Source organism: Neoarius graeffei, chromosome 8 (genome assembly GCF_027579695.1).
Source record: "Neoarius graeffei isolate fNeoGra1 chromosome 8, fNeoGra1.pri, whole genome shotgun sequence".
Lineage (NCBI taxonomy): Eukaryota > Metazoa > Chordata > Actinopteri > Siluriformes > Ariidae > Neoarius > Neoarius graeffei.
The window spans coordinates 69,306,998-69,331,955 of record NC_083576.1 but is presented as its reverse complement, the minus strand read 5'-3'; the positions used below and the strand labels follow the sequence as shown (position 1 = coordinate 69,331,955).

At 41.1% G+C, this 24,958-nt stretch overlaps 1 protein-coding gene across 1 annotated transcript; it reads left to right on the top strand.

Moving 5' to 3' along the window:
* Nucleotides 1–11,539: 11,539 nt before the first annotated feature.
* pdia3 (protein disulfide isomerase family A, member 3) lies at nt 11,540–20,342 on the top strand. The gene is made up of 13 exons (XM_060928103.1): nt 11,540–11,820; nt 12,864–12,942; nt 14,563–14,680; nt 14,993–15,100; nt 15,220–15,349; nt 15,534–15,647; nt 15,731–15,856; nt 16,054–16,236; nt 16,452–16,560; nt 16,658–16,786; nt 19,058–19,137; nt 19,665–19,722; nt 19,824–20,342. Exons 1-13 carry the CDS (start codon nt 11,687–11,689, stop codon nt 19,938–19,940), a joined length of 1,485 nt encoding a protein of 494 aa, XP_060784086.1. The 5' UTR covers nt 11,540–11,686; the 3' UTR covers nt 19,941–20,342.
* The last annotated feature ends 4,616 nt before the right edge of the window (nt 20,343–24,958 follow it).

Here is a 24,958-nt window from a genome sequence, read left to right as displayed (position 1 = left end):
GCAATGAGAACATGCACATACCCAGAGCAGTGGGCAGCTATGCTACAGTGCCTGGGGAGCAATTGGGGGTTAGATGCCTTGCTCAAGGGCACTTTAGCCCAACCTTAGGCCAAGGCTGCCTCATGTTAACCTAACCGCATGTCTTTAAACTGTGGGGGGAAACCGGAGCACCTGGAGGAAACCCACACAGCCATGAGGAGAACATGCAAACTCCACACAGAAAGGCCCCCATCAGTCACTGGGCTCAAACCCACAGCCTTCCTGCTGTGAGGCACAGTGCTATCCACTACACCACCATGCCGTCAAACTGACAGGGTTAAGGGCTTTGCCCAGGGGGACAACAAAGACGTCCTGGGGCTTGAACCACCGACCTGCCAAACAGTAACTCAGAGACTTAACCCACTGAGCTACCACCACCCCAAACACATTTTTGAAATGTGGCCTGAGCGCCTATCAAGCTGAATGGAAGGGTGGCAAATTGGTATAACCCAAACGGAGTGGAAAAGGTCATTGGAGTCAAGGGAATAAGCAAATATCTCTTTGCCAAATCCAATGCTGAATAAAAGCAAGCTGAACCTAATCGAGTAAGCAGTTCATTAATGTGTGACATTGGGTAAGGGTCAAATTTAGACAGCACATTAACTTTTCTAAACTTCACACAGAACCGGACCAAACCAACCTCCTTAGAAACCAGAATGAACCAGCTGGACTAGTCACAGTAAAATTCCAGTCACATTACTCCCATATCATACATGACCTGGAGCACCTGGAGCTCCTAATGAAAATACTTGAAGAGTAAGTCCATGGGCTGGACAACCAGCTCATACTCATTCTAGTTCCACATCAAATACAGGTTCTTCTTCATGAATGTCTCCTAGTCTAGTGCTGCATGTTTGACACTGCCTGGGTCAGGTGGAAGCTTGGGCCTCTTGGCTGGAGAGGAAATCCTCATTTTAGCTCAAGTGGTAAATCTGCACAAAAGTGCAAATTTTAATTATCTCTCATATAATTTCCCAGCCGCGTGGGTTTCCTCCGGGTGCTCTGGTTTTCCCCACAGTCCAAAGACATGCAGGTTAGGTTAACTGGTGACTCTAAATTGACCGTAGGTGTGAATGTGAGTGTGAATGGTTGTCTGTGTCTATGTGTCAGCCCTGTGATGACCTGGCGACTTGTCCAGGGTGTACCCCGCCTTTCGCCCGTAGTCAGCTGGGATAGGCTCCAGCTTGCCTGCGACCCTGTAGAAGGATAAAGCGGCTAGAGATAATGAGATGAGATGAGATAATTTCCCAGCTTGGGATCAATCAATCTATCAATCAATCAATCAATCAATCAATCAATCTATCTATCTATCTATCTATCTATCTATCTATCTATCTATCTATCTATCATTGTAAAAAACAAATAACACTGAGTGACACCTTGTACACAAGACTAAGTGCAGTGCAGTTTTTGCTTGATTTCAATTGCTGCACATCTTTGACAAGATTGCTTCAAATTTAAAAGAAAAAACACTATACAACAGTATTTGAACTGGTTTCATTAAATGGGAAAGAACGTTCCTAATCAATGAGATCAACAAAAATGTCTGTACAAGGTTTAAAACACTAAAGAGCCAATAGGATCAGAAACAGGTAGCAGGGAATGGTGTTCACTTCTATGTGATACAACAGCTAACTCTTTTTTTCAGGTAAACCAACCTTATGAACAAAGTATTGTCGAAATTATGATACATGATCTAACACATGGGCTCCAAACAGCTATCTCAAGGTCCGGGATAAAGGTTCAAATTTGACCTACCAAGTGATTTTTTTAATCCATGCTCTAAATTACAATGCAGCCCACTGGAGTTCTTCTACACCAATCTGTTAAATCATGTCTTTATGGAGCTTGCGTTGTGCACAGGGGCATTGTCATGCTGGAACAGGTTTCCAGTGAAAGGAAATCTTAAAGCATACAAATACATTCTAGACTTTCTGATACACAAACAGAGCTTTCAGTAGGTTTGAGAGGTTTAAAAAATCAAACACTAAACATAAATAGGAAAACTGGCACTGTTAGTATTCAATTATGGTCTAGAATATATAACTATAAGGGCGGCACGGTGGTGTAGTGGTTAGCGCTGTCGCCTCACAGCAAGAAGGTCCTGGGTTCGAGCCCCGGGGTCGGCGAGGGCCTTTCTGTGCGGAGTTTGCATGTTGTCTGCGTGGGTTTCCTCCGGGTGCTCCGGTTTCCCCCAAAGACATGCAGGTTAGGTTAACTGGTGACTCTAAATTGACCGTAGGTGTGAGTGTGAATGGTTGTCTGTGTCTATGTGTCAGCCCTGTGATGACCTGGCGACTTGTCCAGGGTGTACCCCGCCTTTCGCCCGTAGTCAGCTGGGATAGGCTCCAGCTTGCCTGCAACCCTGTAGAAGGATAAAGCAGCTAGAGATAATGAATGAATGATTTGAAACCCAACACTAGCAGAAATATATGGATGGAGAAATTTATCCTCTTTTTTCTTTTCATTTTTTTAGGCCTACAGTGGCATGATAGTGAGAAGACGGAAATAACATGTACCCTATTAATTTAAATGTCGCTTGTTTGAATGTGACTGCAAGCAATATTTCAAAATATCTCCACATAAAATCTATTTTTGATAGTTTTGAATCTTAATTTCTAACATGAATGAATGAATGAATGAATGAATGAAACAAAAAAGGATATTGTGACTTTCTCTCGCGACCCCATTGGAAAGCCCTGCTTTGCCTATTAATAAAACTGAAAAATATTTCCATTTGATCCTGTTAACACGTGTATTCGTTTATTTCATTGAAGTTGCAGGGAAAACCTGGTGAATTGTGATGATTTAGCACCACCTGCTGGTGTGGCGTTATTGCTAAAACAACTGACTTAGCCCACGGCTTTATTCTTATTATTTTCTGTGTTTTATTTACGACCCCTGGTGGTGCTGTTGCAACCGGTTAAAACTCCAATAAAATAAAATAAAATAAAATAAAATCCTTTTTGAAACATTTGTGAACTACAAATAAGTCTATGTGGGCGCCAGAAATAACACCTTACAGTATATGGAGCCAAATAAAACAATCATTCCCTGAGTGTCTGAGGATTAACACAAGTTTAAATACTTTGAAAATACTTAACCTAATAATTAGGCAAAGTATTTTCAAAGTATTTAACTCTGTGTTATTAGGATAATTGAGGAACTGATTGATTTCTGAAGGGAAAAAAATTAAACCCCCAAATTGCAAAAAGTTGGGATGGTATGTTGAAATTGAAATTAAAACTGAAAATATCCATCCATTATCTGTAGCTGCTTATCCTGTACAGGGTCACAGGCAAGCTGGAGCCTATCCCAGCTGACTATGGGCAAGAGGCAGGGTACACCCTGGACAAGTCCCCAGGTCATCACAGGGCTGACACATAGACACAAACAACCATTCACACCTACGGTCATGTCTTTGGAGGAAACCAGAGCGCCCAGAGGAAACCCACGCAGACACAGGGAGTACATGCAAACTCCACACAGAAAGGCCCTCGTCAGCTGCTGGGCTTGAACCCAGAACCTTCTTGCTGTGAGGCGACAGTGCTAACCACTACACCACCGTGCCACCCCAAACTGAAAACAATCATCTGTAAAGAATCTTCGACCTGTATTGCATTAAAAAATATATCACATTGTGTGATGTTTCACCTCATGAATTTGATTGTGTCTTTTTCTTCAAAATAAACACTTGTTTCAATTTTGATTCTTGCAACACATTTCAAAAAAGTTGGGATGGTAAAGCATTTACCACTTTGTAATACTGCCATTCCTTCTCCCAACACTTAAAAGATGTTTAGGGACTGAAGAGACCAAGTGATGAAGCGTTTCAGGTGTTGCTTTGTCCCATTCATCCTGTAAACATGTCTTAAGGTGTGCAACAATATGACATCATCGTTGTCATATTTTTCATTTCAAAATTCTCCACACATTCTGTATAAAAATCTATATCTCATCTTCTATTTACTCAATTGTCATCAAACTTCATACGCAAACTCTTCATAGCTCACCTGACATGTACGCCAAATTTTGTGCACTTTCGCCCCTGGGGGTGCTGGTTATGGCAGAAATGATATTGCAGCTTCTGATTTGTCAAACTTGCCAAGCAAGAGGGGACAGACACCCTCTTCTTCCATAGCTATGCCTTTGTAATGTGTGCAGGATGTGGTTTTGCATTGTCTTGTTGAAATATCCCTGGAAAAGATGTTGTCTTGAAGGCAGTATACGCTGCTCCAAAATCTGAATGTACTTTTCTGCATTAATACCGCCATCACAGAAGTGGAAGTTACCTTTGCCAAGTTCCCTGACATAACCCCATACCACGACACACCCTGGCTTTTGAACTTGTTGCTGGCAACAGTCTGGATGGTCCTTTTCCACTTTGGCCCAGAGCACATGACATCTATTTATTACCAAAAAAAAAGACTTAGAATACTGATTCTACTATTTCCACTGTGGGGTAGTCCATCAAAGATGCCTCAGAGCCCAGACAAGTTGACGGCACTTCTGGACACAGTTAATATATGACTTCCTTTTTGCACAGTAAAGTGCTTGACAAAGGTTTCCCAAAACAGTCCGGAACCCATGTAGTTATATCAGCTATAGATGAATGACGGTCCTTGATGCAGTGCCGTCTGAGGGATCAGAGATCACAGGTGTTCAGCTTAGGCTTGCGCCCTTGCCCTTCATGCACTGAAATTCCTCCAGATTCCTCACATTGTTTTATGCAAAGAAGAGGGTGAAATATCCAAATCCCTTCATATCTTTTTTGAGAAGCATTGTTTTTAAACATTTCAATTATTTTCTCATGCATTTGTTGACAAACTGGAGATCCTCAACCCATCTTTGCTCTTCAAAGACTAGGCCTTTCCTGGATACTAAATCATGATTACAAGCATAAGCTTCAAAGCACATCATTATTTAATTGTTTTACCTCATTACTAGTGCTAAATTACCCCTGTCCAAACTGTTTTTGGAATGTGTTGCAGGTCTGAAACACAAGAATGGCTGTATATAAACAAATGAAATTAAGCTGACCAGAAACAACATGAAATATCTTGGGTTCAGACAGTCTGCAATGAAATACAAGGCAAAGTAATTTTAAAAATGACTGCTTTATTTTTTTAATTTGCATTTTCCATACCATCCCAACTTTTTCCTGATTTGGGGTTGTATAATAATAATAATAGGTGGCACGGTGGTGTAGTGGTTAGTGCTGTCGCCTCACAGCAAGAAGGTCCGGGTTCGAGCCCCATGGCCGGTGAGGGCCTTTCTGTGTGGAGTTTGCATGTTCTCCCCATGTCCGTGTGGGTTTTGTCCGGGTGCTCTGGTTTCCCCCACAGTCCAAAGACATGCAGGTTAGGTTAACTGGTGACTCTAAATTGACCGTAGGTGTGAATGTGAATGGTTGTCTGTGTCTATGTGTCAGCCCTGTGATGACCTGGCGACTTGTCCAGGGTGTACCCCGCCTTTCGCCTGTAGTCAGCTGGGATAGGCTCCAGCTTGCCTGCGACCCTGTAGAACAGGATAAAGCGGCTAGAGATAATGAGATGAGATGAGACATCATCAGATTTTCACACAAGTCCTAAAAGTAGATAAAGAGGACCCAGTTAAACAAATGAGACAAAAATATTATACTTGGTCATTTATTTATTGAGGAAAATGATCCAATATTACATATCTGTGAGTGGCAAAAGTATGTGAACCTTTGCTTTCAGTATCTGGTGTGACCCCCTTGTGCAGCAATAACTGCAACTAAACGTTTCTGGTAACTGTTGATCAGTCCTGCACACCGGCTTGGAGGAATTTTAGTCCATTCTTCCATACAGAACAGCGTACGGAGATGTACAGGAAACAGATGTCCTGACACTTTCCTTTAGAATTCGCTGGTATAATTCAGAATTCTAAAGGGTTCACAAACTTTCAAGCACCACTGTATGTAGTTATCACAGCTGTAAGCCCAACTATTAGTTTACCTAAAATTAAGAAGGACTTCCAAAAATCTGATAACTAAAAACAAGTATAAATCATATTAATGGTCATATAACCACAACAAAAAGGTCTAATTGCTTTAATAAATTAAAATGATGCTACATTCTCACCCTGTTGTACTGTGATCATAAGGGGGTCCCTGGGGCCACAAAAAAGTTTGACAACCCGTGTTATGTTACACATTTTCAACCCTGGTCCTGGAGTACCTCTCTGTGATTGTCTCTCACATGATAGTGTTTTCTCTGGGCTAACAAATCACACAAGAAGGGCTGTTAATTAGGTGATTAGTTGAATCTTGAATGTTAGAGCAAGGAAAGCACTAGGATGTGCAGAGAATGGACTAAGAACTATGTATCTAACATTCCTGATAACCCCCAAAACTAAGGAAACACGCTTTAAAATTATGAATGACATTTGTCCTTCTAAAAAATTATTTAGACTGTTTTAACATTTGGTGATAATTTATGTTCATTTTGTGAAAATGATATTGAAAATACAGATCATATATTTTTCTCATGTGGTGTCATACAGTACATTTTGGCTTGACATTCACAAATGGTTAAAACGAAGTCTCATCATTTCCAGATTCTGTTTTGAGAGACAATATAACGTTTGGTATGATCTTGCAAAACAAACATGATGAACTTTCTATAATGTAAAATAATTCTATGCCTGGATAAGTTTTTATACACAAGAACAAAGTCCTAAAATCATCCCCCAAATTTGTTTCTTTCTTCATCTCATCTCCTCTAGCCGCTTTATCCTGTTCTACAGGGTCGCAGGCAACCTGGAGCCTATCCCAGCTGACTACAGGCGAAAGGCGGGGTACACCCTGGACAAGTCGCCAGGTTATCACAGGGCTGACACATAGATACAGACAACCATTCACGGTCAATTTAGAGTCACCAGTTAACCTAACCTGCATGTCTTTGGACTGTGGGGGAAACCGGAGCACCCGGAGGAAACCAATACAGACACAGGGAGAACATGCAAACTCTGCACAGAAAGGCCCTCACTGGCCACGGGGCTCGAACCCAGACTTTCTTGCTGTGAGGCAACAGCGCTAACCACTACACCACCGTGCCACCCTTGTTTCGTTCTTGATTTAGTTAAAATTATACTGAAGATCCTTAAAGATTTATAAAAGGAGCAAAAACAGAAAGATTGTATGATATTTTAAAACATTTTCCAACTGAATTAGGTAACTGAGATAAAATTATTTCCCCTTGTATGTATTTTTAAATTAGTTTGCATTATTATCGTGGTGTAGTGGTTAGCACTGTCGCCTCACAGCAAGAAGGTTCTAGGTTCGAGCCCAGTGGCTGACAGGGGCCTTTCTGTGTGGAGTTTGCATGTTCTCCCCGTGTCTGCATGGGTTTCCTCTGGGTGCTCTGATTTCCCCCACAGTCTAAAGACATGCAGGTTAGGTTAATTGGCGGCTCTAAATTGACCGTAGGTGTGAATGGTTGTTTGTCTCTATGAGTCAGCCGTGTGATAATCTGGCAACTTGTCCAGGGTGTACCCTGCCTCTCGCCCATAGTCAGCTGGAATAGGCTCCAGCTTGCCTGTGACCCTGTACAGGATAATCAGTTACAGATAATGGATGGATTATTATTATTATTAGTTTTTTTCTTTCTTGTTTACTTTTCTTCTTTTCTTTCTATCCATGTACATCTTTAACTACAACACTTCCTACATAATTTATTTTCAATTCTGTATTATAAGTTGTTTGTACTAGATTTTTATCAGATTGTTCCCTTTGATAATTTCTTTGTTCTTCCCTATATGTATAGAATGATAACATGATGGCAACATTACAAAGTGGTAAATGCTTTACCATCCCAACTTTTTTGAAATGTGTTGCAAGAATCAAAATTGAAATAAGTGTTTATTTTGAAGAAAAAGACACAATCGAATTCATGAGGTGAAACATCACATAATGTGATATATTTTTTAATGCAATACAGGTCGAAGATTCTTTACGTATGATTGTTTTCAGTGGCACGGTGGTGTAGTGGTTAGCACTGTTGCCTCACAGCAAGAAGGTCCTGTGTTTGAGCCCAGCAGCTGGTGAGGGCCTTTCTGTGTGGAGTTTGCATGTTGTCTGTGTGGGTTTCTTCCGGGTGCTCCAGTTTCCCCTGCAGTCCAAAGACATGCAGGTGGTTCTAAATTAACTGTAGATGTGAATGATTGTTTGTCTTTATGTGTCAGACCTGCGATAATCTGGCGACTTGTCCAGGGTGTCTCCTGCCTCTTGCCCATAGTCAGCTGGGATAGGCTCCAGCTTGCCTGCGACCCTGTAGAACAGAATAAGTGGCTGCAGATGATGGATGGATGGATGGATGGATGGATGGATGGATGGATAACATGATGATGTTGTTATATTGGTTTTGTACTTTTTCAATAAAGTGTTATTCAATCAATCAATAAATCTCTTCTTCTTTTGGCTGCTCCTGATTAGGGGTCGCCACAGCGCATCTTTCGTCTCCATTGCTCCCTGTCTTCCGCATCCTTCTCTACCACACCTGCCACTTTATGTCCTCTCTCACCACATCCATGTATCTCCTCTTTGGCCTTCCTCGTTTTCGTTTTCCTGGCAGCTCCATCCTCAACATTCTCCTTCCCACATGCTCTGCATCTCTTCTCAGGATGTGCCCATACCATCTCAGTCTCATCTCTCTTCGCTTAATTCCCAAGCTCTCCACATGTGCTGTCCCTCTGATGTGCTCGTTCCTTATCCCGTCCAACCTCCCATCGCAAACCTTTAAGGGATAGTTCGGGATTTTTGACATGAATCTGTATGGCATCCCCATCAATATTGTCGTGCAAATACACTGACTTACCCCTGACAGCATCCTGTGAGTCCAGTTCTTGTCCAGTTTTGGTCCAGACGAAAGTAGTCCGGCAAGTTTTTTGGGGTCACGAAAGTAAAACGTTTTTCGTCTCAAAACAGTATGTGTTCAAAAGAGTGATATATTTGCATTACAAAACCGTTGTCAAATAAAAAGTCAGACCTCGAAATCGCTTGGCACTATTTTCTCTCCCTCAGTATCACTGCGCGCTGTCATGTTGACATCTGCGCAGGAATCAACACCTTTCCCATTGTTTGGCAGTGATTAGGAGTTCAGATCAGCGGCGCTAACAAGCTAATTTGAGAGCAAGAACAGCGACAAATTTATCACCTTCTATAACCTATACAATAATATATTTGTGAAAATGGTGCGCACTTGCGACTATCCAGGCTGTAGCAACAAAGATGTGGCTGAATCTCCGCACACATTTCACCGTCATAGTCAGACATGTTGTCGCTAACTTTGCTAGCAGTAAACAACGTAGTGATGTGTCGGTCGTGAACGATCCGGTTCAAAGAGCCGGCTCTTTGAAGTGAACGACGGGAGCCGGTTCTTCGGTGGGAGCCAAGTTGGGGAACCGAATCAGTTTTTTGTCCTTAGGTGCCTCAGAGAGAGAGAGAGAGAGAGACAGAGAGAGAGACAGAGAGAGACAGAGTTCAGCTCAGCTGAAGGATGATTGTCTATTTGACAACCATGATCATTGTTTTGTTGCCGTGAATTCCTAAAGCTCATGATATAAATTGTCGCTCATAAATTGACAGGTTCAGTCGGCAACCGCCTTGGCATGGCCAGATTAATCTGCGGTATACAACGAGACAGCAGTCATTATAACAGGAGCATATTTGCTGTTCCAGCAGCTTCTCATTACTGGTGGAGCAGAGTGCGGCACTTTTTTCTCTTTTTACATGCGCTCAAGGTGCCACATATTTTGTTGCACATTGTTCTGTGTTTGTTAAAATAATTTCCAACTTTGCTTCATAGTTTCTTAGGCCTGATTTATACTTCATAATTTATTTTGTGGCATTTTGTTCAAGGTCGAGTGTGAAATAAAGCCATAAAGGATAAACAGTTGATGTCTTCTGTGTATTTTATATTGGTAATATAACACAGTTTTGCATTATGTTTGTGAGAAAATAATTTATTAATTGGTAAGTAAGTTTTATTTCTATAGCTAGAACATTGTTACACTGCTATACTTTACAAAGCTTTCCAATGGCTACAAAAACTAAAAAATAAAATGGAAAACATCCTATTGATAAAATATAAATAATAATGTAATTAATTAACTAGTTAATTGCAGCAATTAAATCAAAAATAAAATCTCAGGAGCCGTTTGGGAGCCGAAAGAGCCGGCTCCTTATAGTAAGAAGAGCCAAAAGAGCCGGCTCCCGAAAAAGAGCCGAAATTCCCATCACTAGAAACAATGAATGAAACAGCCGTGGCTGTCACCTGGCGGCAGCGCGCAGTGATAAGAAGGGAGAGAAAATAGTGCCAAGCGATTTCGAGGTCTGACTTTTTATTTGACAACGATTTTGTGATGCAAACATATCACTCTTTTGAACACATACTGTTTTGAGACGAAAAACGTTTTACTTTCGTGACCCCAACAAACTTGCCGGACTACTTTCGTCTGGACCAAAACTGGACAAGAACTGGACTCACAGGATGCTGTCAGGGGTAAGTCAGTGTATTTGCACGACAATATTGATGGGGATGCCATACAGATTCATGTCAAAAATCCCGAACTATCCTTTTAACATCCTCAACTCCGCCACTTCCAACTTTGCCTCCTGTCTCTTCGTTAAGGGTACGGTCTCCAATCCATACATCACAGCTGGTCTCACTACTGTCTTATACATCTTACCTTTCACTTTTGCTGGGACTTTCCTATCACAAATGACTCCCGAAATCCTTCTCCAACTGCTCCACTCTGCCTGCACTCTCTTCCTCACCTCACTATCGCAGCCCCCATTTTCCTGCACAGATGACCCCAGGTGGGCGGCACGGTGGTGTAGTGGTTAGTGCTGTCGCCTCACAGCAAGAAGGTCCGGGTTCGAAGCCCGTGGCCAGCGAGGGCCTTTCTGTGCGGAGTTTGCATGTTCTCCCCGTGTCCGCGTGGGTTTCCTCCAGGTGCTCCGGTTTCCCCCACAGTCCAAAGACATGCAGGTTAGGTTAACTGGTGACTCTAAATTGACCGTAGGTGTGAATGTGAGTGTGAATGGTTGTCTGTGTGTCAGCCCTGTGATGACCTGGCGACTTGTCCAGGGTGTACCCTGCCTTTCGCCCGTAGTCAGCTGGGATAGGCTCCAGCTTGCCTGCAACCCTGTAGAAGGATAAAGCGGCTACAGATAATGAGATGAGATGAGTTGAGTTGACCCCAGGTACTTGAATTCACCAAATTTCTTTACATCTACTCCTTGCATCTTCACTACACTCTCATCACCATTCTCATTGATGCACATGTATTCTGTTTTGCTACTGCTCACCTTCATTCAATAAATAAATAAAATAAAGGATGTGCAGGGAAGAGGGTCCAGGACCAGGAACCTGTGCCTATATTATTGACAGAAGGAGGGACTCTTTAACAAGGAACTGTTTGAATGCGCTTCTCTGATTGGCTGGTTGGGATAGTGTCATGTGGAGGACAGTCCAATAGTGATGTGCCACACTCTGGTTACTTTGAGGAGCTCCGGGTTCGTACATTTGTACTGCTTGTGTGTCTTTCTGTTCTGTGCACGGGATCTCTTTCTCCAGGCTCGAACGCAAATCCAAAATCTTATTAAATCTTTCTATTTTTCATAATGTTGCCTTTATTATTTTTCGCCTTTGTGGCCGGAGTCGCGCGCGCCAGTGATGTGTTGGAGTTTACAGATGATGATTTTGAGAGCAGAATTACAGACCACGAATTAATCCTTGTTGAATTTTTTGCACCCTGGTAAGTGTGTGAGGTCTGTAAAATGTAATTTAAAATGCTTTCATTTTAAAGTCAACTTTAGCGAATTAATTCAATGCACATCGTCGGTTACTTAGCAAAACATGTCGTCGTCCATGTTAAGGCCTACATTAATATCCCTGAAGCCTTTTGTTTTATAACTTTGCTTTCGGTTTCAGTCTTGGTACTTCTTGATATTTTTGACCGTCAGTCTGTTTATCTTCTTCACTTGTATGGAATGGTTTGATAGCGCTAGCTAGCTTAGCATTTGTCAGCCAGCTATAACTTTTTTTTTCCATAATAATAATAATAACATCTTTTAAAACCTATTATTGACTTACTTAAAGGCTGGTTATGTTTTAACTGTGATTTTATTATAAGACATTTGTATCTAGCTACAATAAATAGGCTGCTCCATGACTAGCTAGCATACCTAGCTGACGTTACTTCCGGTTAGCATTGGGCTAACTGTTACACAGATTTACTTCATTCTTATTTGCTCGTTTCAGGCCTAATATGCTAACTTGGTATAAAATTACAAATAAACTTAGTTTAAAATTATCCGTATCAATGCTAACTAGGTTCATAGTTTGAGTATTTTGCTGTATACTGGTATGAATTGTGCACTTTTAAGTGGAACATATTAGCAAAGTTGCTAAGTTCAGCACTGTTCTTCACTATATAGCTAATAAGTTTAGAAATTAGCAATTCACTGCCACTTCACGGAGGGAGGCAACAGTAGCTGTTTGGAGGCGTGGCGTCCTCATGTTGTAACGCTGTGATTGGTCCGTGAAGTTTCGTTGGCCGTCTCTGATTTGCTCATATTTGAGAATTCGTGGTGCAGCAGGATGACGACAGAACTTATAAGTTTGGAAGAGACTCTTCACTTAAACACAGAATATGGACAGCTAATAAGATTACTGTGTTTGTCTGGGAGACTTTTTGTGTAGATTTATCCAAGTCTATGATGAATTGTGTGTAGTGTGACTGACTTACAAATGTTGAACACCACAAAGCAATAAGTCCTGTATTATTTTCACTTTTAGGTGTGGTCACTGTAAGAAACTTGCTCCAGAGTATGAGGCAGCTGCTACTCGCCTGAAAGGCATTGTCCCACTTGCCAAGGTAAAACTTGTCCACTTCATTGGTTTTACACCATATATATATATATATATATATATATATATATATATATATATATATATATATAAAATATGAGTGATTCCACGCTTATGGGTACTGAAATGGGGACATGAACTTATTTTTAAAAGTTCACCTAAAACCATTTCTTTTTTTACCATCAGGTCACAAACCATGTAATCTTTAATGAATATGTTAAAAGATAACTTTAATTTTCTGAGATGTAATAACATATTTATATGCCAAAGTCAAGCCTATGAGTTCCAAAATGATGTCTGTTACATTACTTCTGTTACGATTGTCCATCTCGCGTCTGTTACAAATTAATTACAATCTAGCTATATACCATGTTAATCTTATTGAAAGAATGTGTATGTTTATTCTACTACACATGTTTATTAATTATATTTGCTAAAACATCACCTTCCTATGTTTCAAAAAGTAATTCTACATTGTTAAAATTGAGAATATATGGCCCAATCCCAATTCTAATTTCTACCCCTCCCCCTTCCCCTTGGCCCTTCCCCTTGAAACTGAGCTACAAGGGATAGGGCTTGAAATTCAACCCTTACGTATTGGGATAGCCCTTCAACGATCGCATACGTCATCGCGTACCTCCGTCAGCGTTTACGTTAGCAAAACGCGACCAAATGCGTCATTGGCTGCGACCAGCCGCTACAGTCAGAGCCAGAGGCAGAACCAGAAATCTCTGCTGGCAGGGTGTGATTTGTTAACTAACACCACTGAATGGGATATCTTTGGCGCTTCGTGCACCACATCCGACAGAATGAGGTGTCAGAACACTCATGTAAACAATAAAAGCGAGAATAACAGAACAAAACGTACGCAGTCAAGCAACCGAAAACAATACTCACTCCCAAAGCTTTTTAGCAGCAGCTTGGATTTCAGAAATTGCTGCTCATTCTCAGCTCGAAAGCGAATCAAGCGGCGTGTTTCCTCTGGATAACAACTTAAAACACGTAAATAATGGAGAAAATACATTTATGGCAATCTTTCGCCGCGGGAACCGCCATCTTTCTGAAATCCGCATGGCATTGTGGGAAATCACTCAAACCCCTTCGTTCGGAGTCAGCTCCAGGAAAATCTCCGTTTGGAGGGGTACAGAAGCCCTACCCCTCCGCGTTAACTGGGATTGGGATACCCCTACCCCTTCACGTGAACGTGCAAAATGGAGGGGAAGGGCCAAGGGGTTGGTCCAAGGGGTGAAATGGGATTCGGCCTATATGTCCACAACACTTCTGTTACGTTCTGACTTTGGCATATAAATATGTTTTTATTACATCTCAGAAAATTAAAGTTATCTTTTAACATATCATTCATTAAAGATTACATGTTTTGTGACCTGATGGTAAAAAAAGAAATGGTTTTAGGAGAATTTTTAAAAATAAGTTCATGTCCCCATTTCAGTACCCATAAGCGTGGAATCACTTGTATATAATTTTTTTTTTTTTTTTTAATCTGCGTTTTGCCATCAGATATCTTTAAGATCTTTGTACTGCACTGCTTTCAGTGTAAACCCAGTTTTAAGCTGAGGTCACTGAAGTGTAACATCAGCTTGGTATTGTCTTATCTGCCGTTGATTAGGTGGACTGTACAGCCAACTCCAACGTGTGCAGTAAGTATGGTGTGAGTGGCTACCCAACCTTGAAGATTTTCAGAGATGGAGAGGAATCTGGGGCCTATGATGGTCCAAGAAGTGCAGGTATGACACTCACGTTTCATCTTTTTATTGGTCTTGTCTGTTTTTCTATCATTCTCTGCGAGTAGCTTTCCTTTTAGTATTCTAAACATACCTGTAATAATTGCTCCTTATTTGAACTCGGTATACAGGATGAGGAGCTGTAAAGTTGTCCTGAAAAAGTGGTCTTGCTAGATATGAAGCCACTCACTCCCCCGATTTGATTTGTGGTTAGAAGAAATGGGTTGGGCTGACAGCTCTGCTATGTGGAGACTGTGACCTAGATACTTTTGATTTTTGAGCTCTTGTATGCCATTTCTTGATTTTGTTTCTTAGATGGGATTGTGAGCCACCTTAAAAAGCAGGCAGGTCCAGCGTCGGTCGAGCTCAAATCCGAAGAGGAATTTGGGAAATTCATTGCAAACCATGATGCCAGCGTTGTGGGTGAGCATATTTTTGGTTTTTTTTTATGTCTTCTGACCTGTTGTATATTTATACTTTTATTAGACATTGTATTCTGGAGTTTGAAGAGAAATAGTGCTTAAACACGGTCATGTCTTAAGGATTCTTTGCTGATGCTGGAAGTGCTGCGCAGAGCGAGTTCCTGAAGTCAGCCAATGCTCTAAGGGAATCGTACCGCTTTGCTCACACAAATGTGGACGCAATTCTAAAGAAGCACAACATTGAGGGGGAGTAAGTAGGCCTTGTTTTTCTTGCTGCAGTTTGCTTTCACTTTTGCTTTTTGATGAGTCTAAATATATTCACAAAGCATTCATGTACCGTTCAGACTTTTCAGTGACTTGTTTGCTTTAACTGGTGGCATACTGGTATTTTGTTGTATTCTGCTTTTGTTTCCTGATCGGTTCCTGTTTTTCAGGGGTGTCCTCCTGTTCCGCCCACCTCACCTTGCTAACAAATTTGAAGACGGCAGTGTTCAATTCAGTGAGAAATTCAGTAGCGCTAAGATCAAGAAGTTCATTCAAGACAATATGTAAGTATCATTTTTAATGTGAACATTTGATTAATTGTAGCTTTTTTTTTTTTGTTAAATTAACGTGTGTGTGTGTGTGGCAGTTTTGGTATATGCCCTCATATGACTGATGACAACAAAGATCAGCTGAGAGGCAAAGACCTGTTGGTAGCCTATTACGATGTGGACTATGAGAAAAACCCCAAAGGTTCCAACTACTGGAGGAACAGGTACACCTTCCTGTTCACTTTAATGTCACGTGTAATCATGACTTGACATAGACATGTTTACCATAGCATCTTGCATCAATGGCTAGTCTATAATTTTTAGCTACCATTATACAGTTAAGTCTTAAAATGCAACAAATGGCTCCTCTATGCCTGTCGGTCACAGTCAGATCATTCTCAGACGTTTACTCTGTATGCAGGGTCATGAAGGTGGCCAAGAGTTTCCTGGATCAGGGAAAGACTCTGAACTTTGCAGTGGCCAATAAAAACCTCTTCAGCCATGATGTGTCTGAGCTCGGTCTGGACTCCAGCAGTGGAGAGCTGCCGGTCATTGGCATTCGAACTGCCAAGGGCGATAAATATGTCATGCAGGAGGAGTTTACGTAAGTCCTGCTAAATTCTGCAATCTAAGGTTTATGATCTGTTGCCTTACCTTAAGTCAGTCTGAACAGTTTCTCTCGTTACAACGATTTGCATCTTTTGTCCAGTCTTTCAGTCTGATGCTTTAAATCAGTGGAAAGACTTTTTGCTTATCAGTTTTGTAAAGATCTCAATGTATAGTAGCATATTAATTAGGCATTGGGAATGTTTAATGCAGCCGTGATGGGAAGGCCTTGGAGAAATTCCTTCAAGATTACTTTGATGGAAATCTGAAGCGTTACCTGAAATCTGAACCTGTTCCTGAGAGCAATGATGGCCCAGTCAAAGTGAGTGTGCCAGTTATTAAATTCCCCTTCCAACTTCATTTTAATGTTTAACGTTTCCAGTTTTTTCACTTCCGCACTAACCTGGTTCATTGTTTAGGTGGTTGTGGCTGAGAGCTTTGAGTCCATTGTGAATGAGGAGGACAAGGATGTTCTCATTGAGTTCTACGCACCCTGGTGTGGCCACTGCAAGAGCCTTGAACCTAAATACAAAGAACTTGGTGAGAAGGTGAGTGTTGAGCTGCTCATTAGTATTCTCTAAAGTGAAGGTTATTTTAGGCTTTTTCAGCAGACTACTAGTGTGACACCAGGGTGAATAAATCATAAATTTATTAGCGTGTGCATCAGCAAAGAAAAAGCTCCAGTGTGCTTCTTAGGCTTGTGTTTTTGTTGCCTGGGAAACAAGTTGGTAGCTGATTTAATGTAATAAAACATGGTAGGCTAGCTAGTTAAGTGTGTTTAATATACACGAATGAGTATATCTCCTGTGTAAGAGATGACTCAGCCATTATCCTTTTTCTAAAAGCGTTCCATATAACTGCATGTTCCTGATTTCTGAAAAGAATGTTATCAGTGAAATGCTAATTAAACTGAATATAGGAGAGAAGTTAAAAATGCTGGTGGATAATAGCTTACTGAGGCTAACTGTTCACCAGGTAACTAATGAATTTAAAACCAAAAAAAAAACCTAATGGCACTGAGATCAGGGATGAGAATTTTCCGCTAGTTGGTGGATTTCCGACTTTTTCAGGTCAAAATGATCATTTTTGAGATCGATGTAAATCTGTTGAGAAGTTTTCGGGGGGCGGTGTATGGTTAACGATCTGTGGTCACTTTATAACGCAGACATCCCAAGTCTCCCGGAAGTTCCGGGAGACACCTGCATATTGATGGTGGCTCTCTGATGCCCGCAAATTGGATAATATCTCCCGGAATCTGGAGCAAGAGCGTGCACACGAAACATTAATGTCTGCATTGCGCATCTTAGAATGTGCGCATACGACGGAGTGCACGAGGGAGCGCGAGAGGTGTGTGTGCCTGTTCATGTAGCGCATGCTAGACAAAGAGCATCCTGATTGGTTTACTCAGCAAAATAAGCCAATCAGCTTTCAGTGTGGGCGGGCTTTTATCTCTTTTCTCGAGGACCGAAGTTTTCAGTTGAGTCAGTGCAGCCTACAGGATCATCATGGCAGAGAGAGAGCACGCGTCCCAAAAAACAAAAATACAAAACCCACTTCACCTCAGATTTACACAAAAGAATCTCCCTGTCTAATAAGGGTCAAAAATAATGACAGTTTCGCGCGATGTACTGTTTGCAACAGTGATTTCAGCATTGCCCATGGTGGCTTAAATGATTGTAAAAGACATGTTGAAGTGAGGAGTGTCATTTCATGTGCATTATATTTAGGTCTACGACAGGCTGTCATGAAAAGACCAAACTTATTGATTTCCGTAAAGTAACAATGTATGAAAAATATATATCTCAAATACCATATGTAAGTGTGTATCTTTTATAAATGGGGTTAGCTTATTTAATGTAGCATGTTGGGGAGAATCATAGTATCATATCTATATTTCTGATAAAATTTTAGGTATGATACCATGTATAACTCTCCTCCTTATTGCTCATTTCATGGGGGGGAATTGCTGGGATGTGCCACGTAGGAGCGTCTGCCCAAATTTTTTAGGCTGAGATGAACTTGTAGTTTTTGATTTAAAAAAAAAAATTTCCAATATGTAATGCCCATTGTACATGCCTGTTCTTTAATTCAAAATCACCATCTCGATCTTTAGATTGACCATATGGTATATGCATTACATTACACAACATCCTGTCCAGATAAAACCTAGTTAGTACACACAACAGTTGAAAGGGAAGTGATGTTGAATGTTGCCTGCTTGATATGCAAGACCTCCTGCTACCATGATAACATCAGAAGAAACCTTAAGAGAATTATATGATCGAACTTTTTTCTGGTTTGCACTTCATTTTAAAGGATTAGAGTATTCAAATACATGAATAGCAAAAATGCAGAAATATAATACTGTAGAGCTCGTTTATATTAAAAGGTGCATTGATTATTATTTTTTTTTTTTTGAAATCATCAAATGTGAATTGGTTAAAAACAAGTCTCTTGTACCATATTGATCATTTTCACCTGGTAGTCCACCAAGAAGGGGAATTTATTTCCAAATAAATTGCAACTTTTTGCTGATGATAAATTAATGTTTTTGGGGTTAAAAAAAAAAACAGCCAAAAATCATTAGCTCCCGCCCACTGGGCCCCCACCAGGGCTCTGCCCCTGGGGCCCGCTGGGTGCCTGCGGCCTCCAAACCCCTTCTTTTTTCAGACTTTTAAAATATTTTTCATTCTCATCCCTGTGAGATGTCTTGGGCTCCTAGGTTAAATAGATGATAATGTGGACGGGGGGTGGGGCAGGGGAACATGGATCTGAATATCAAGACCTGACCCTAACCACCTTCTATAATCACTTTACAGCTCTCCAATGATCCCAACATTGTTATTGCCAAGATGGATGCCACAGCTAATGATGTGCCCTCTCCATATGAAGTCAGAGGGTATGTACAGTAGGCTTTGGGATTTTTGTGCTTGTCCTGCACAGTCTGATTTTTATTTATTTTCTATTTCCAAACCCCTGGCCCAACTCATTTAAGAACTTAATAATTAGCTGATGAGTTGCTTTTGGTGTCTCAGCAGTAGGGAAAACTTTAAACTGTGCAGCTCGGGCATGGAGTTAAGAATTCCAGAACGAAGACCCATGTTGCACTGAAACACTACACTCTTGGAAAATAAAGTGTGGTGTTGTACCTTTAGGGGTACAATGACTTGTCACTGGGGCAGTACCCTCTAAGGGACTTGTTTGCACCCTTTTTTTTAAAGTATACTGCTTGGGAACATGTATGTACCCTTTTGGCCCTAAAAGGAACACAGATTTACCTTGAGGTCCAATAATAAACCCTGGGGGGTACATTTAGTGTAGATTGTACCCTTGTGGGACAGAAATGGATGCCTACTGTACCCCTGTTTATGACCGTGTACACTCTGTTCCATGCTTGTGACCTTTTCTGATGTTTTTCTTTTTCAGATTCCCCACTATCTATTTCTCACCAGCTGGTCAGAAAGAGAGTCCAAAGAGATATGAGGTTTGTTCTTTGAGCAAGTACAGTGTTGAATTCACAAGGAACATTTGAGAATTGTGGTAGGTGTGGTTTAAGTTAATCAAGCTTGATTTATTTGCTTTCAGGGAGGTCGTGAAGTCAGCGACTTCATTTCATATCTGAAGAAGGAGGCGTCTAACCCACTGGTGGTAAAGGAGGATGAGGAGAAGAAGAAGTCAAAGAAGAAGAAGTCTGAGTTATAAGTCATCAAATGGCAAACAATCTGACGGGAGTCACGTAGGGGACATAAATTATATTCCAACTTTAGTGAACAACGAATGCTCTGACATAAAGTCGGCTCTCTCTTGGGCCAGCTGCTCTGGGGACACTGTGGAAAGCTGTCATGACCAGGCCTTTGTGTGATTTTTAAATAATGTCAAACAGGTACAGTATGGTCAAATTTAAGATCAATTCGCTTCCCCCATGCTGTACCTCTAACTGATGCACTTTGGTTTTGAGACCAAGTCCAGTCACATTTTCTTTCTGATGGAAAAGGGGAGGGGGGTTTGGTGAATGATTTAGGACTTTCCCTTTGCTTTTTTTGTACCATATCTTGTTTTTGTACATTTGGAGAGATTGTGAAATAAAGGCCTACTAAACCAAAAGGTGTGTGTTGTGCATTTTAAAACCATTAGACACCATTCACTGATAGCAATTCTGTATATTAGTGGCTGCTATTTTATTTAATGCTTAAGAAACAAAATTTGAGAATTGTCCTTTTATTTCAAAAGGAAGAAACTGGCTTGCTTGTTGTATTGTTATAATAATAATAGTTTAACATCAGAGTTCCCACAAATGGCTCTTCACCTGATATAAATATTGTTAAGCTTATAATACTAAATATAAAAGAGAAGGAAAGTTCCTAGCCTGAGATACAAAAAAACCCCAAAAACTTAATATTAGAGATATTTGAAACTTGAGCAATACCATGACACTAATTGGGGAAAAATCTGACACAAAGTGAAGGAATTAAATGATATGATTACCTGATAAGTATAAATGTAACAGTGATGGTATAATGAGGTGAAAAAAAGAATGTGTAACAAATAATAAAAGCATTAAGATACTAATGGGAATTATACTGATAATGTTAAACTAGATTACTAATTATTGTTTGCGCAATGGTTTCTAAGGATTTCATAGGTTTCTCTAGAGGAAAGTCCTAGCATCTGTGGCTGACTTTATATAATTAAGTCTGTTTTGCAATTTCCTGTAAATCGTGCCTTATCTAATCAGGAAAATGAAGGTTCAAGCCTGGAGAAGCTCCTGTTTTGGATACCCACTGCTGGGTATGCACTTTACTAAATCTAAGCAATGCACTTTAAAGTATGTCAGTAGGTGGCAGTATAATCAAAAGCATTGCTTTAAACCTGTACTTTTTAAAGGTGTAGCTGTCAATATGACATTTGTACAAATGATGTGGAAGATTGTTGAAATAATTAACAAATAAATTAAACCATCGTCTCAAGTGTATTCTGAAGCTGAAAAGTTTTTTGAAAACCTGAGGAAGCAAAAGAGGGGTCAGCGGGGTGCTATCCAAGCTAGGCTAGCGGCTAGCCCACACAAGCCGGCCATTCCCACCATGGTACTGGTTAACTTGCGCTCTTTGGACAATAAGTTGGACTACATACGTCTACTATGATCAACTCAGAAGACTGTGAGAGACGTTTGTGTTTACGGAAACATGGCTCAACAACAACGTCCCGGACCATGCCGTTCAGCTCGAGCGGCTAACATGCTATCGAGCAAACAGAGATCTCATTGAAGAGGGTAAAACCTGCGGCGGGGAGCTCTGTGTTTACATCAATGATGCCTGGTGTCGCGATGCTGCTGTGGTCTGCAAACACTGTTCACCGTTAGTGGAGTTTATGGTTATTAAGTGCCGACTATTCTATCTTCCGAGAGAATTTACAGCCGTTATAATCGTTGCATCCCTCTGAGCTCCAATAACTATAGAGTGCTCCGAGATGATGCTAAAAATAGTAACACTGCGGTCTGCGAGGCCATCTTGGAAGTCACTCGTTCCAGAGCGCTCATAGAGTACACATCAGCTATTTACATTCACCGATTCGTTTCCGCGTTAGAGGGCTTAGAAGCTTGGATTTTTTAAGAATTTAGACATCTGAAGTGATGGAGCACTACTGTGATAGTTTAGATAAGCAGGCACGGGAGCGTTATGCTGAGAAGTTACGTTTCATTGGGAATGTAGATCCATACACTGTTAGTGAGAAGGAATGGAAAGCTGACCCCAGCTTGTTGCCACATGTGACATACATCGATCTTGTGAACTATCTAGTGTTTCACCCAAGTCCATTTTGTGAACTCAAGGATTTCCAGAACTACAAGAGTATGGAAGCATACGATAGATTTTTGTCTGAATAATGTTTGAAAAACTATTCTAATTATTATCAATTATTTTAGTCAGTGAATAAAATGTAGGCCTAGTATGTAACTTGTACTAACAGCATGTGTACATAAACATTACTAGGCCTAGATCTTAAATGCCATTTGATGCAACAATGCACTGCAGTAGACATAAGCTACCTAATGTGACAAATATATCCATTAATCATTGCTGAAAGTACATAGAAAAGATAATATTGTATCACATTTATTTTAGTAACTATGAAATTCAAGACAATATTAACCTACCTGTCACAAAGTGATCAGAACAAATCCGGATACAGTCAAGTTGTCCTAAATTTGAGCGGTTGATGGCAGCCAGCCACTGTCGTCTCCTCCGTTCGCTTTTCTCCTGTGCTGCAATTCCCTGATTAGTCACGACTTTAGGGAGTCTGTAGAAGCTTTTGCCACCCTTTTCCCCCCGGCTACTACAGCCAACAATGACACACGTATTCGGCATTGTCACCCCTTTTTGCTTCGCTGAACAACAACAATGCACCGACACAGCCTGACCCAGGCGACCTTTGACTTCCAATATGGCTGCCGCTGGGTTCGCGCTGACCTCGAAGCACTCTATTGAGGTATTTCACCTGACGTCACAGGGTCACGTGACGCCCCGGTGTCCGCCATTTTGAACGTCAAGCTAGCTAATGTCAACAACAGTAGGCAGGCTAGCGCGCGCTAGCTCCCAGCTTGCCCGAGCGCGCTAGCTCAGTAAACTAGTAAATCCAGTAATGGAAAAACTTGAGACTGAAAGGTTTTAACAGTCATCCAAATGACTGAACGTAAACATTGCTACAGTAACATACTAGCTACTGTTGTTGACATTAGCTAGTGCTAACAGCTAGCTGCTAGTACACTGCTACAACTACACCGACCCTAATAATACAGTTCTTGGTCATTGCCTGGTAACAGCAAATTTATAACGGGCCATGTCTCAACAGACTAAGAAGTTATTTCAATGACATTTAATAACATTTTGTTTATCCTGAGGACCGAAAGTAAATGAAAATGTGAACAAACCTTAGCTGTAATAAGATGGCGACCACCGGCTCCAGGGACGACCCGCTGATGTAGGCGTTACCCAGCCTGACACAAAATATTTGTAGGTATCCAAACTCTTATACGCTTTCAGATCAATACCTGTGTATGGCGATGGGTTTTTAACGACATAGGTATACAGATCATGTGGGCCGAAGTCAGGTAAAGACGAGGGCTTCGTGTACTTCCGTACGTCAGTGAACAATCCTGGTGGAAGCAGGTAAACGTCGTTCTCTAAGCCTGCTAACCTCAATTTTTGCAAATACCTCTCCCTCTGCTCGCCCTGTAAATGCCCTACGTCGCTGGATAGTGAAGATGTTTTCTGCATCTCGCTCCTTTTTCTTTTATGTTTTTCGTTTGTCGCCTTCCTTGCATTCAAACTGATTCGAGCCGTGCCGTCCAAAATGGCAGCATCACATGACTTGGTCACGTGGGTGAAATACCTCAATAATAGGAGTGAAGCACTGAATGAACTGTATCAGCACATCAGTGAGCAGCAGACAGCCCACCCAGATGCTTTTCTCATCTTGGCTGGTGATTTCAATCATGCAGATCTAAAGAGTGTGTTTCCCAAGACATATCAACACATAGACTTTCCAACATGGGGAAACAACACAGTGGACCAAGTTTACACCACCCTGAGAGGAGCCTACAAAGCCCTTTCCCTCTGCCACATCAGCGCCTCTGACCACATCACTGTTATGCTAATGCCAGCATATTTGGATTGATCTTTTGTCAGTCATTTGATAGATATGCCCCTTTATGTCCTCCTAAATCATTGAGACATTATATGCTTATGGAGTTGTAATCTGACTTTCAGTGAGTAATAGCTGAATTACCATAAGTTATCAGGGTGGAGCTTTGTGTACATGGGATTTTGGGAGGGGGTGTCATTCAAATGTTATTCAGCTCCACCCATTTAACCATTGACTCTCTTAGTCAACAGAGAGTCCCCAAAACCTGGAAACACTCCATCATTGTCCCAGTGGCTAAACACAACCACCCCAGGGTCCTGAATGATTTTAGGCCAGTCGCCCTGACCTCCTTGGTTATGAAGTGTTTTGAAAGACTTATGAAAAGGTTTATTTTACTTGGCACAGAGAGGTTTCTGGACCCTTTACAGTTTGCTTACAGGTCCAAACGAGGGGTAGAGGATGCCATTGCCACTTTACTACACATGTTATTTAAACATCTTGAGGGCAGCAACACACATGCAAAGATTTTATTTGTGGATTTCTCATCTGCTTTTAATACTATTTTACCACATATTTTAGTTGATAGGCTGATTAGCAATTTTAAGTTGGACCATGGCTTAGTGGGGTGGATTCTGGACTTTTTAATTAACAGAACCCAGCAGGTGAGGGTAAATGGGGTATTTTCTGAAAGAATGACATCCTCTACAGGATCACCTCAAGGATGCGTTTTGTCTCCTCTGCTTTACATCCTGTATACTGATGACTGTCGTAGCCAGTATGCAAACCGACACATACTGAAATTTGCAGATGATTCAATTATTCTTAGCCTTCTCCATGGAAATGAAATAGATCATGGTCTAGTTTTAGATGATTTTATTGCCTGGTGCGACAGTTCTCACCTTCACTTGAATGTCACAAAAACAAAGGACATGGTCATTGACTTCAGGCGCAACCCCCTCCCTGCTCTGACCACCATCATCAAGGGGCAGGCTGTGGGTGTGGTAGACTCTTATAAGTACTTGGGTAGTTGGATTGACAATAAGTTAAATTTTAATATTAACATAGAACACATATGTAAAAAA

Excerpts from the sequence above, each read along its gene's own strand:
- pdia3 (XM_060928103.1), top strand. The coding sequence starts at position 11,687 with ATGTTGCCTTTATTATTTTTCGCCTTTGTGGCCGGAGTCGCGCGCGCC. Across the intron at positions 16,237-16,451 it reads GTCATGCAGGAGGAGTTTAC|CCGTGATGGGAAGGCCTTGG; the intron begins GTAAGTCCTGCT and ends TGTTTAATGCAG. Across the intron at positions 16,787-19,057 it reads ACAAAGAACTTGGTGAGAAG|CTCTCCAATGATCCCAACAT; the intron begins GTGAGTGTTGAG and ends ATCACTTTACAG.